The sequence below is a fragment of the Rhodnius prolixus genome, unplaced genomic scaffold (genome assembly GCF_049639745.1).
Source record: "Rhodnius prolixus isolate KJV_2025 unplaced genomic scaffold, Rpr scaffold_2, whole genome shotgun sequence".
NCBI classification, from domain to species: Eukaryota; Metazoa; Arthropoda; class Insecta; order Hemiptera; family Reduviidae; genus Rhodnius; species Rhodnius prolixus.
The window spans coordinates 52,174,181-52,187,292 of NW_027411592.1; the positions used below are offsets into that span (position 1 = coordinate 52,174,181).

Below are 13,112 nucleotides of genomic sequence, written 5' to 3' on the forward strand. Positions count from 1 at the left end.
TCAATGAAGAAAAATGAAGAAATGAATAGTTGTAAAGGTACTTCAGTCCCAGAAATAAATATTTCATTTTTGAATATTATAGTTTTTGATTTCCACTATAGTAGTCGCTGAAAGTTATATCTGATGTTTTCGACAGGTAGAATCAATGTTCTCTAAGAATAATTAATTAAAAAATAAAGTCTGAGATGTAATTGAGAAGGGTTATCGAACATTTAAAATTTTTCTTACGGCAAAATTTATATAAAGACCGGCATTTCTCAGCCTGTAATGTCTTTTATATAAAAGATTTTCTCTTCTTTCTCTAATTTTATTTTAAAATCAAAACTGAATGGAACTTCATTGCTTAGAAAAATATTTTGAACTTGAATCATGCACTCACTTTCTTTTTAAAGTGAATGTGTGAACTGAATTTAGAGTAATAATATATTGAATTGATGTAAATTGTTTGAATAAAATATGTAAAATACCTACAAATAAATATAAAAATATCTTCAATCCATCTATGTAGACTCTAACATCGGCAGAAAGTAGCCTTCATTTTCTTTCTAAATGAACCATTGAATTTATTTATTTATTTTTATTTTTTGAAACAAGATCAATTGAAGTTATCTATTCAAGGGTTCATTGAGCATTCTATTTATTTAGTTTTTAGCTGCCGTTGCCAGAGAAGTTCCATGAAAGAAATTATCACATAACTTCCTTCCCAATAGATAAAGCAGGAAGTGTAATGTTTGTACAAAAAAATAAAAATATGAACTAAGGACAAATCTTCCAACCGTTCACTGACAGAATGAAAGTGCTAGTCCTAGTTGTGATAATTTTTTTATATAACAGTTTTTTTGTGTATGGATTAAATAGTAAGTTAATAGTTTGGATTTTTGAACTGTTTTTTTTTTTAAAAAAAAAGAAAAAAAAGAAAAGATTTATCTTTGATTTGTGTATTGCTAACTTTCAATTTGTATTTCAGAGCCTTGCCCTACATTAACATTAAGAAATGGTTCAGTTAGGTATAGATCTAAAGGAAGAATAGCGAAATTTCGTTGCAACAGAGGTTTTATTTTGAATGGTGAAAATTTGGCTGCCTGCGTTGGAAGAGAATGGGACGTTGATATTCCTAAATGTGTCTTCAGTGAGTGTTAATATGTGATTAATAATATAAAATTTACTTTTTCTGGAAAACTGTTCACTGTTTAATGAACACATTGACAAAATGAATGTTAAAACATTTTAAATACCTAAATATCGACTAGAATTAACTAAAATATAAGGAGATGGTGATTCTTCAAGTTAGCTAACAATTACCTTAGAATTTTAATTTTATAATTTCATTACCTTCTCCATAACTACTATATTTAATTATTTACTATTTTTAATGTAATTACTATTATCCTAATTTAATAATTTCCCAGCAATTATGCTTTTATTTATATTTATACTACTCCTCTTTCTCCTACTCAGAGGAAGTATTGCAATAAAGTTAATTTTCATCTTTTGAAATCTTCTGAATGCAAACAAAATGTTTTTTAGAGCATGATCTTAGTATGTGTGAACAGAATTTCTTAAAAACCATATACCGCAGACAGCTCAAACTTAAATTTCAGTTTAGTACCTTTGTTGTAGAAAACTTCAAACCGGTAATTTACAATTTATTAGTTTTTCGCGATTTTCTCAAAACTGACTCCAAAGTTTTTCTTTGAACTTGGTATAGAATAAAAAGTAAATTAGTGCCTATTTATTCAGGCTGTATGTCCAACTATCACAAATTAGGTGTCGTGGTCGGAGGCGGCCAGCAAACATACTTTACTATAAAGTTCTCATATTAATCATTGAATAAAACCCAAGCTTAGAACGGGAATCGAATCCAGAACCATAATACATTCTTACCTTCGTGAGTCTTTCCTCTGACCTCCATGAACTTTGTATATTTGCGGACTATTATTTGAAATGAAACCAGAAAATTTGATTTTTTGAGGTATTAGAGTACTGTTACGTTCCTCTAAGCTCTATGTATGCTCCCTCTTCTTATCAGCTGCTATTTTATTAAGGGACATTAAAAGCATTGCTAATTTCTAAGTTTGAAGAAAATCTTATTACGAACGTAACAAGATTTTTTTTCTATTAAGAATTTTCTTAATTTCCCAAGCAACTGTTCAAAAAAAAAATTGAGTATACAAATGAGTTGTAAAATATGTTCTGTGTTAATTTAGGTTTAAGACGTCACCGAGTTATTGGCCGGTAGTCGGTAGTCTATTCCAGCTTTTGTTGGTAGTAAACTTTTGGGTCATCTGGTCTAAGAATTTTAAATTATGCTGAACTTTCTATATTCGAAGTGTTTTGTTACTAAGTTTTTTGTATTTTAAATTCTATTATTAATAGAATCTAGTTGTCAAGCTATAACACGAATTCCAAATGGACATGTTTTTGGCAATAAACAGTGGACATCTATAAAGTTTATTTGCAACAATGGATATCACTTAGTTGGTCGAGCACAGTTACAATGCAGGAACTCCAAGTGGGACGGCGAAGCTCCACAATGTCTAAGTAAGAATACGTTTTTTTCCCTTAAAAAATTAGTTCTTAAAATCCTAATAAAAATTTAATATTATTTGATACTTTAATTTCAATTTTTATAATTATTAATATAACTGAATTAGGGGAAATTTTATTTTCTCTTTACCCTTTGTAAGAGAAAGTATTTGCCATCAATTATGCAGATTTTTGACAAAAAAAAAACTGTTTTTGGCTCTACGCTTCTCTGAAATGCCTTTTTATTATTCAAAAATTATTATTGATTCAATAAAATCAAATTCTAAGCTCGAAAAAACCTTGAAAAATTGTTACTTGAGGAGGGATTCACACCCCTCCAGGTACACACCAGATTGTATTTTCTATAAAGTATTAGAGAGAGTATAATTACTGAAAATATTGTTTTAATAATTTTATCAAGAATAATTTACATAAAAATATGCATTTAAAGTAAAGGCATAATTCTTTATCCTAGAAAGTGTAAAAGTTATCTTAAAAAATTGAAAGTAATTTATAAATTTACTCTGAAGCAAGTGTACAGCTTTCTTGTGATTTTGAGAGCTATGGAATATGTGGATGGGACAATGCAACGAGAAGCGGTTATTTCTGGAGGAAGCGACAGTTTGCTACACCTTCACATTTCTTGGATACTGGACCAGGACATGACCATACATTGCAACCGAAAAATAATGGTAACTTATTAAACCAATAATAAGTTTGACTATCCTTCTTGTGGATAAGCTATGTGTTTGTAGTTACGTCCAACAAGTTCAGTACTCAAAACATGGTACCCTTAGAACCAAGAATTATTTAGTTTAGCACTTTTTATTATTATTACATTATTATCAATTACGTAGCGTTGAAACTCTTTGGAATCTAATCTTCATTTTCTTTTAAAACTTCACGTTTCTCTTGAAAGTGTAATTCACTTAGAACTTTGCAATGTATATTACTTATTGAATGATTGAAAATATTTAAATTTTTAATTATTGAATCATTTTCAGGCCACTATTTGTATATAGAAACGTCAGGTCTAAGTTCGAAGACACACGTAGCTCGACTGCATTCACCTCTGTTTCCACCTGTTGAAAATAATGGCACGTGTTTTACTTTTTGGTACCACATGTTTGGCGCAACAATTGGTATGAAGTTTAATTTCTATAAGATTTTTATAAAATTGAGTTGCTACAATACTGTTCTTTTCTTTGTATAATCTTTTCAACGGCGCTTGAGAAAGTAGAAGAATTTACCTCACAATGTGTACGTATCTTACATAATTTTTTGTCAAATAAAAATCAATTCATATAAAAGTACGGTGAAGAATGTAAGCAATCTATCAAAAGAGATATGTCGCGGACGTCACAGCTTCCAAAATAATTTTTTTTTTTTCTATTTTTGGCATTGGCTGCTGAGTCAATTTCCTTGCAATATATTATAGTTATTGCTAGTAGTGATAATGCTTTAAAACTGCCCATTAAGAAAGAGCTATGGTTTCCGGTACTGATATAAAATGAAAATACAAAATCCTAAATGTGTAAAATTTAAATGCGTCAAATGGCATGCAGCAATAATTCTAGAAGTTTCATTTTCTTCATTTCATTTTCATTTTCTTACGTGCTCGAAGGGGAAGCAAGGTGGGTCATTTGCCATCCCGAAATTAAAAAAAATAAATAAAACTGCACAAAAAATAATTTTTAACGAGTAAATTTAAAAATATATCAAGAAAAATTGGGTTGATTTATTCAAAAAATTTTTATTTGTTCCCATTATCTGCGTTAGCCAATTAATTTATTATTAATTATTTATTAATTGTTAGAAACAAGTTTAAAACTAATTAAAAAACTAATGACAACAAGTCTGTTCCCATGAAATTTATGGGATAGGTCCTTTGCGGGTACATTGATGTTATTGGTGTTTGGAAGATGTCATACCTCAAAGGAACAGAATAAAAAATTAATATACCTTTCATTATTTTGTTTTTTATTTATAAATTTTTATTTTGCCCTCGTAGAAAATAATTTGCAAGCACCTGTGTTCTAATCTGATAGATAAAGCTTTGGTTTAAACTGTGATATGGCAGATTTAAAGAAATTATTTTCTAATTCTTTAGATTTTTAAAAGTCTTGACCTTGGGAAGTACAATGCACAATCGTTCTTATCACTGAATTAAAAATCTCCATTTCACTGTTTGTATGTTTTAAAGACAAAGTCATTATCAACTGATTACCTAAATATTTATAGCGATTGCCAGGTAATTAGCGTATTAAATTTATATTATTTTTATTTTGTTTGTTCCAGGCGAACTTATTGTGTATATTGATGGGCACAAAGTTTTCCATAAAAGTGGCAATCAAGGAAACAGATGGATAAAAGGAGTTGTAAAAAATTTACCTTCAGATACATTTTTTCAGGTGAAATGAAAACCTGATTTTCAAGTAGATTTCATTAATATATCATATATTAACATTTTATTAGACTTGTCTGTAATGATTTGTCTTTTACTAATAATAAAAAAAGTGGTAAACTTTCTTGGATATGAACTTTGATTGTATTTTCTTTCAGATATCCATAGAAGGAGTAGCTGGAAGCGGTTGGACCGGTGACATTGCTATTGACGATTTAAACATTACCTCTAGTAGTGAATGTACAAGACCAGATATAGGTATTTATTTAATATTGCTATTCTAATATTTATTCAGTATTTATATTTTATAAAGGGAAAACAGTCTTAGAATGATAAGTAATTTTATTCCTCGATATTTTCTACAGAAGACACAACATGTGATGGAAGGTGTTACGAAGATGAAGTAAAAAATTCTACTCTTTGTCAATGCAATCAAGAATGTGTTGCTAATTCTACTTGCTGTAGTGATTTCTTTGATGTCTGCAATGCTGGTAAATAATGTCTAATTTTTTGTTTTCTCATTTATCTTTTATCTTAGTAAGTGAGTATGAAGACCATGATTATTTAATTAGCAATCTACAATAAAAAGAAACTGTTGCGAAAATTCTTATTTCCTATTGTCTAGATATGTCTACAACTGGTTTGCCATATTCTTCACTAGTAAGCGAAGATGAGACCACAATGATCACTAGTGAAGATTATTCTGAATCAACGATAGACTACGATGCTAGTTCTGTTTCACCTTCCATTTACCCTATTTCTTTAAATTATTCTAACAAATCCATCGATGAACATCCAAAAAAAAGTATGACACACATAGATACAGACTTACGTAATTCTACATCTACCACCAATAACACAAACGTTACTTCTCCACAATTAGCACAGACCAAAGGGATTTCATCGCTAGATACAATTTACACCACTTCAGTTAATGAAGAGCCAAACACAGAAGAAAATGATTCCAATTCATCTACCACTTATAAATATTATCCATTCTTCTCACAAGTCCCTACACTCTTTTACACTTCTGACCTAGCTTTCGACTATTCAGATTCAAAAAATGAAAAGTATAATCAAAATAACCTGCGGAAAGAATTTTCTAAAGAAAATACTAATAGAGATTCAAGAACTGTTGCAGCCTTCACGGATGAGAGTATCAGTTTCCCCACAGTTGAAACTAAATTAAATTCTTCATTCATTTCTTCCTCAACAAAAAATTCATCAATTTTTTATACAAAAATTCCAATAATTGAATCAAATTTAACAATAAATCCTAAAGAAGCAGTTTTAACTTCAAATATTACTCTTAAAGTTTTGGTTCCTCATACTCATTTACATAGAAAGGATAATATCTCACAAATTATTACTACTGTTGATAACGTGCAAAGAAGTAAAAATCACTCCCAGACAACTCGTAAACAAATTCAATCATTTACTGAGACTCATTTCTACAAAAAAGAACACAGCATTCAAACCACTCAACCAATCAGATCGTCAACTGTAACTGCTCGTTTACTCAGAATAGGAAACATCACATCTCATAAACCAATCCAGTCGCCTACCGTTACCCACTTATACAGAAAAGAATACAGTTTACAAAAAACACTTCAACCAATACAATTGCCAACTGTTTCTTATCATTCTAATCAGTCAGCAAACAGTACCCAAACAACTCATAAACCAATCCAATCGCCAACCGTTACTGCTCCTTTACATAGGATAGGAAATAACAACTCAACAACTCAAAAACCAGTTCCATTGACTACTGCTACTTCTTATTTGTACAGGAAGGAACAAAACACTCAAACAACTCATAAACCAATCCAATCGTCTACTGTAACTTCTCCTTTACTCAAGATAGAAAACAACAACCGAACAACTCACAAACCAATCCAATCGCCAACCGTTACCGCTCCTTTACGCAGGATAGGAAATAGAATCGTAACAACCCAAAAACCAATACCATCGACTACTTCTACTTCTTATTTGAACAGGAAGGAACAAAGCACTCAAACAACTCATAAACCAATCCGATCGTCTACTGTAACTTCTCCTTTACTCAAGATAGAAAACAACACCCGAACAACCCACAAACCAATCCAATCGCCAACCGTTACTGCTCCTTTACGCAGGATAGGGAATAGAATACTAACAACTCATAGTGCAATATATTCGTCAACCACACTTTCCCCTCACAGTAAAATTAGTTCTGTCTCACCACTTTTGAAAAATGTGATTAGACATGAACAGAGAATTGAAAATACCTCATTAGTCACTCGTCTCACCCACTTTAAAGGTAAATTTGTATCGACAACAGATTTCCCAGTAACTAAACACCAAGACCAGACTACTCCTACAACTAAAACTCAGGCCAGTCAGATTATTTACAAGATTCCCACAAAAAAAATAGAACTAACACAAACTAAGCTCCACATAACAAACCATACAGAAACCACTACGGAAATTCTTCGAATTAGTGTAGACATAGAATTAGCAGGAACAGAACGCAATAAATGGAAATCTGTGTATCGACCAAAAGGCAAGTAATTTCCATCACTATGCAGATTATTTACTTTTTAATTTAAAATTTAGTAATAATTGCTTCAATTCTTAGCTAAAATTAAATCTAAATGAATCGTCATTCGCAGGTTACTATGTGTATTCAGCGAGGAAACAGGAACAGACCAGCTACAATGGATATAAGAACATTGCCATCATTTTGGTTATTGCGATCATATTTATAATTTGTATAGCAATAGGGGTTTACATTTACAGAAGAAGGAGCTTTGTAAATAGTGGTTGTAATGTTGAAGAAGCTGATGTTTTATTTATACCAAATGATGAAATGTTAGATTTTTCAGTAGCTAGTCCACAAAATAGAATACGTAAAAAAAATGATATGAATAAGGTACTTTTATAAAGAATTTGTTTAATTTTGTTTCTTCTATAACCCATAAAAACAAAGACGAAAGATGTAACCGGAGATAAAATTTTGAATTAATTAATTTTTGATGCGTTATGTTTTACTTGTATTATTATTCGCTTCCTTGTTTACTTTGTACGAAGTAACGGTTGAAGTTCTGGTTGTTTCTATTTAACTAGTCATCAATAGTAATTTTGTAGACAGGACGACCTGAAATCACTAATTATTTGTTGTAAAGTTTAATTTACTTTTCAGAGATGTAAATATAAGTTGTACTATTAATATTTTTTATTTTCAAAAAATAATAATAAAGAAAATTTTGTTAGAAGCAGTTTTTTTTAAAAAATTCATAAATAAAAATAATTTATTAAAATTGTCTTCTTTAATGTTTGTTGAAGTTCATAATATAAATAACTTAAAGGTTCTGAATTAAAGAGACATTTCAATAAAAGGTACTCCAAACCTTTGATTGTGAAAGTTACATTAAATACAACTCATGCAATACAAATTTTTAAGGCATCACATTTCTTAGATAGTTGTAAGGTTTATTAATTAGGGAAAATACTAAAAATAAAAGCAAGATTGATGCAACCAAAAAACTCATATTGTTCATTGGTAATTTTCTGAAGAAATGTACGGATAAAAACGTACATGATTATTTTTCGACCTGTTTCTTTGCATTGCTACAAATTTAGATGGATCTAATTTATTTCTTGTCGCTCTTGAATTTACAAATATCCTGGAATCGTTTGCTGATTTACTTTTCTCATCAATACTTTCTATGAAAATCTTTTTGCGCAGAAACATGAAGTAAATAAATTCAGCAGTACTAAGTAGGCTCGCGCCCAAAAAAAGACCTGTAGTGCCTCCTATGCTTACTAAAATGAAGTAATTTTATTATTAATGACCAATTCAATTAGCTTTTTTTATGAACATTATAAAAAAAACAAACAAACATAAGTTTTTTACGTCTTACCAACGAGATCGAGCCTTGTTCTTACCACATTGCGCTTGAATCTTTGCGTTGGCAATGCGTCCATAAAAAGAGATATTTTAGATCCATAATTTTTCTCATTATAATTAGTATTGCTGAACATAAAAAACATGATATAAAAAGAAAGACATAAAACGAAGTAATTAAATAATTTTTGTATTAACCAATCGTCTTGGTTTTCATTAAAGTTTTAAATTAACTTACGTAGATCGAATTTTTGAAATGACTGTATACTCCGGTTCCTCACAGCTAGGCATACAATCACATACCAAACCCTTTTTGTCACTATCCTTTGTTCTCAAAGCTCTAAGTATTTCTAAAAATTATAATATTTATTTAGAAGATTATTCATGTTGTTATGCACTAATGAAACAATTATTAAATCTTCTTTTTAGCTATAATAAGTTCAAATATTTTTTAATTTTGGACACTTCTTTGAAGTAGAGATGATTAGCCTACAGTGCCATTACTGTATTTTGTACTTTCTTGCTATTTATATAAAACAAATTAAATATGAAACTAAATTTCCTAGTTTGAAGAAAATCGGCTGATCGAGAGCGCCATTTTACCGAGAAGATTTCCCAGTATTTTAAGATTTTCTCAAAAAAAGATCCCCCAAGGCATGGGTATCAAACTCAATTAAAACGCGAGCCATTTGGTGCGAGGCAAGATTCACGCGGGCCACATCACATTTACAAATTTGATTTGATAGTTATGATTTATAAATCACAATCAAGAATGCTTTAGAAACCTAGGCGAACAGGAAGCCAATTTGGTGTTTTTTCCGTGTATTTCACTTGTCTTTTCCCAAATAAAGGCAACCTTTTATGTTTATTTCAGCCCTAGTCATAAAAATAGGTGGCAGAGACAGAAATTGTAGAAACCTAGACGAACAGGAAGCCAATTCGGGGGTTTCCCCTTGTATTTCAATTGTATTTTTCCAAATAGAGGCATTCCTTTATGTTTATTTTAGCCCTGGCCATAAAAGTAGGTGGCACAGACAAAAATTGTAGAAACCTAGACGAACAGGAAGCCAATTCGGTGTTTTTCCCTTGTAATTCAATTGTCTTTTTCCAAATAGAGGCAACCCTTTATGATGGTTATGGAAGATATGTCAATTCTGTGAAAAGAACTAGCAGAACTATGTTCCAAATTAGACATCATTTCATAAGTTAGGCTGGCCTACGATGGACATTTCTTGCTAATGGGCGGACTTGCAAAACTTTTCTAAATTCCATGTGATTCCTACATTGTTAAAGCATTGGAGTTAATGTTACAGAGGCTGCGAGAGAGCAGAGTGATCGGAGCGGAGCGGCCATGCTGAACTTTCGGAAAAGGTGAATAGCTGCAGAGAGTGTGAAATTTGTCGGGTATTCTTAAGGGGCCGTGTCTTAAGAAACGGTTTTAATCAAAAATGATACCACCAAAATTATTGGTATGAAAAATTGGCAATAGGTATTGAACTTAAGGAATAGTTATAAGTAGGGATTGGGAGAGACACGAATGTCAACCTCTACAACTATCATCTTATTAAAGATGGATTATGAAGCAGCTAAGTACTACCGAGAAATGAGTAAATTTTCCGAAAACGACTGGCAGTTTGTTAGGTAATATTAAATTAAATTGAGATTTCCTCACCAGCCCTATAAGAGGTACAAATCTAAGAAAGAGGCTTAGCAGTACTCACTAACACTGAAGGAAAAAAAGTTGCTAAAAATGACATTAAATGAATGAAAGGATATCTGTGATAGAAGATGGCTGGAAACAGAAATATATATTGACACATGAAAGGCAAAATGAAAGCAGTCTAAACAGAAAGAGATAACCTAAATAAATTAAATCAACTAAAGAATTACAACTCACCTGAATGTTGGGTTAGACAAATAAGTCCCGTCGTGGTGCATGAACTCACACCAGCTGAAATATTTATTTAAACATTCTTAAAATTCCTTAAAAACCTAGTTTAAAATTAAGTGCCAAAACGAAGAAGAATTGTAAAACAAAATTAAGGAATTATGAATTATTACAGTTCGATATTAATCTCAATGTTTGTGTTTCGTTACAATTAATGTTTAAGAATAATCTATTCGCTTTAATAATAAGATTCTTCATGTACTTAAATAGTAAGTTTTGTAGTATTTTAAACTTACGAATTTTCGGCATAAAATGATGAGTGCAATTGCAAAACTCAACTTGGGCCTTGGCTCTACAATCTACCACACATGTAGAGTAGCTATAATGATTATAAGTTTTGAGAATATTTTCTGTAGGAAATCTACAATTTCTTTGAGCAACTGATACCTCCTTCAGTATTGGATCATTTTCAATTTCGTTTACCTGAATTATAAAATGAAAATAAATGTATGTTTTTCAGATTTTTTTTTTCCAATGATATGCAACAAATTTTTATTTACTTGAAATCTCATTGTAAAAATGGTACCCCAGTTCAATACTGCATTCTCTTCCAGAGGATGATTAATATTTGGTACATCTTCACGAGCGTGAATATACACCTGCATAAAACAACTCAAGAAGCAAAATATTGAAAATAATATACTAATACAGTTTCATTAAGTCCTTAAAATAGTAGTTTGAATGACTTCGATTGAAGATTCTAGTCGTCAACCTCAAGTATAATATTACATCAGAAAGCAACTGAAATCAGATATTACCATAAAAAAGCTGGTTGAAAAATCAAGTACCGATCCAAAACTCTTTGGAGCAGAATTTCAAGTTATTTAGTGGTACTGTACTGTTCATTGAAGTTGGCAAATGATTCAATAATGAGTCAAATCCAGGGCTAATCGAAAAGAGGTTAACAACCGCTATAACCAGAAGACGGAATCTTCGTTCTAATGCTATTTTTTTTGGAAATGTATACTGCACAAATCGATTCAGTCTTGACATTTACATCGGATGTGCCGTCTAACTTTCTATGCTTCTTATCGTTCAACTTACTTATTTGGCCAAGTATGTTTATTAGAATCAATGATAAATATTTGCTTATTTTATTCTAAGTTAGAGAGCAATACTAATGAATAATCACCTTGGCAGCTTCGTACAATATGAAATCCACACGTCCAGGTCCTGTAGCTCGATTAGAAGTTAAATCCAGATCTAATTTTTTTCTGAAACAATAGTCCAAAAACAATAATTTATTTTACACATTCTAATAATCCTGAAATAATTTTACATTAATTATGGATTACCCTTTTGTATGTAAAGAATTTAACGAATAGCACACTCCTGTTTCCGTTGTGATTGGTAAAAAATATGAACAGCAATCAAATGGTGTACCATTCCACATACAGAAGTCAAGAAATTTATCGCAAGGTGCTCGGACCTGTAATTACAAAGGATAAACTTTTTTTTCTCTCTTTTAAGGCCTTAAAATGCAACGCTCATACAAACGCAAGAATTCTGTTTGCAATAAGATTGTAATTCATAAATTCTTGAATAATCAGTTTGTAATCTTTAAAATATGAATTTATATCAAACAAAATTTGCATGCCTCATCCACTAGTTTCTGAAAATCTTCGGAGCAATTCACAGAAATTCCACAGTGCGAAGAGCAAGAACTGCAGGATCCATCAAAAAAAGTAATATCTCGTAAATAAAAATCTATATTCAAGTTCCTATCTTCACCATATAACCTAATTAAATTAATAGTTTTTAGCAAAGGCATAATGTGATCCTGTATTATTAAAATATATTTAAGAGAGGAAACATTATTTTACCTTTCCGCTGATTCAAAAATTTTGTCTGGAGCCTCATTTTCACAAACGGTTATGGCTGGAAATGAGGTATTCCAATCCAAATAAGAAGTTTCTACTACAAAACTTACAGCATTGTTTTGAAAATTATACCATGAAGCAAGAGTTAACTTGTAGGATGCGTATACGGCTGCTATGCACGTGATAGTCCAAAATATTCTAACATAATTATTTTTAAATTGAGAAAAATTGTATTAACATAATTTAAACGGTCACACAAAACAATCAGCAAGCAACAATTGCATAACAATGAAAATTAAACTATAACTCTACCTCTCTGTAATATGTCTTCCATTTTCAGTAATATATCTTAAACCATGAATTGAACTGTTATCGAAATAATCTTTTGTCCGGATTACAAAGGTTTTTAACAATATTTGGATTGAATACATATTGATACAGTTAAATACTGTTGTCAAAATGGGAGTAGAAGTTGTTCTGATATATTTTACGTGATAAGTTAAGTAAAAGATGTTATCAGATGGATAA

The 13,112-nt window shown here is 30.7% G+C and overlaps 2 protein-coding genes across 2 annotated transcripts; one reads left to right on the top strand and one right to left on the bottom strand.

Moving 5' to 3' along the window:
- The first annotated feature begins 228 nt into the window (after window positions 1-228).
- On the top strand, window positions 229-8,184 carry LOC141449948 (uncharacterized). The gene is made up of 10 exons (XM_074119922.1): window positions 229-857; window positions 968-1,129; window positions 2,377-2,541; window positions 3,057-3,218; window positions 3,531-3,668; window positions 4,825-4,937; window positions 5,089-5,188; window positions 5,296-5,421; window positions 5,556-7,472; window positions 7,582-8,184. Exons 1-10 carry the CDS (start codon window positions 791-793, stop codon window positions 7,851-7,853), a joined length of 3,222 nt encoding a protein of 1,073 aa, XP_073976023.1. The 5' UTR covers window positions 229-790; the 3' UTR covers window positions 7,854-8,184.
- LOC141449949 (sodium channel protein Nach-like) lies at window positions 7,756-13,022 on the bottom strand. Its single transcript, XM_074119923.1, has 11 exons — window positions 12,897-13,022; window positions 12,588-12,782; window positions 12,362-12,503; window positions 12,060-12,193; window positions 11,897-11,978; window positions 11,265-11,363; window positions 11,001-11,187; window positions 10,714-10,767; window positions 9,055-9,166; window positions 8,833-8,945; window positions 7,756-8,734 (listed from the first exon to the last, which is right to left on the bottom strand). Exons 1-11 carry the CDS (start codon window positions 13,013-13,015, stop codon window positions 8,466-8,468), a joined length of 1,506 nt encoding a protein of 501 aa, XP_073976024.1. The 5' UTR covers window positions 13,016-13,022; the 3' UTR covers window positions 7,756-8,465.
- Between the last annotated feature and the right edge of the window lie 90 nt (window positions 13,023-13,112).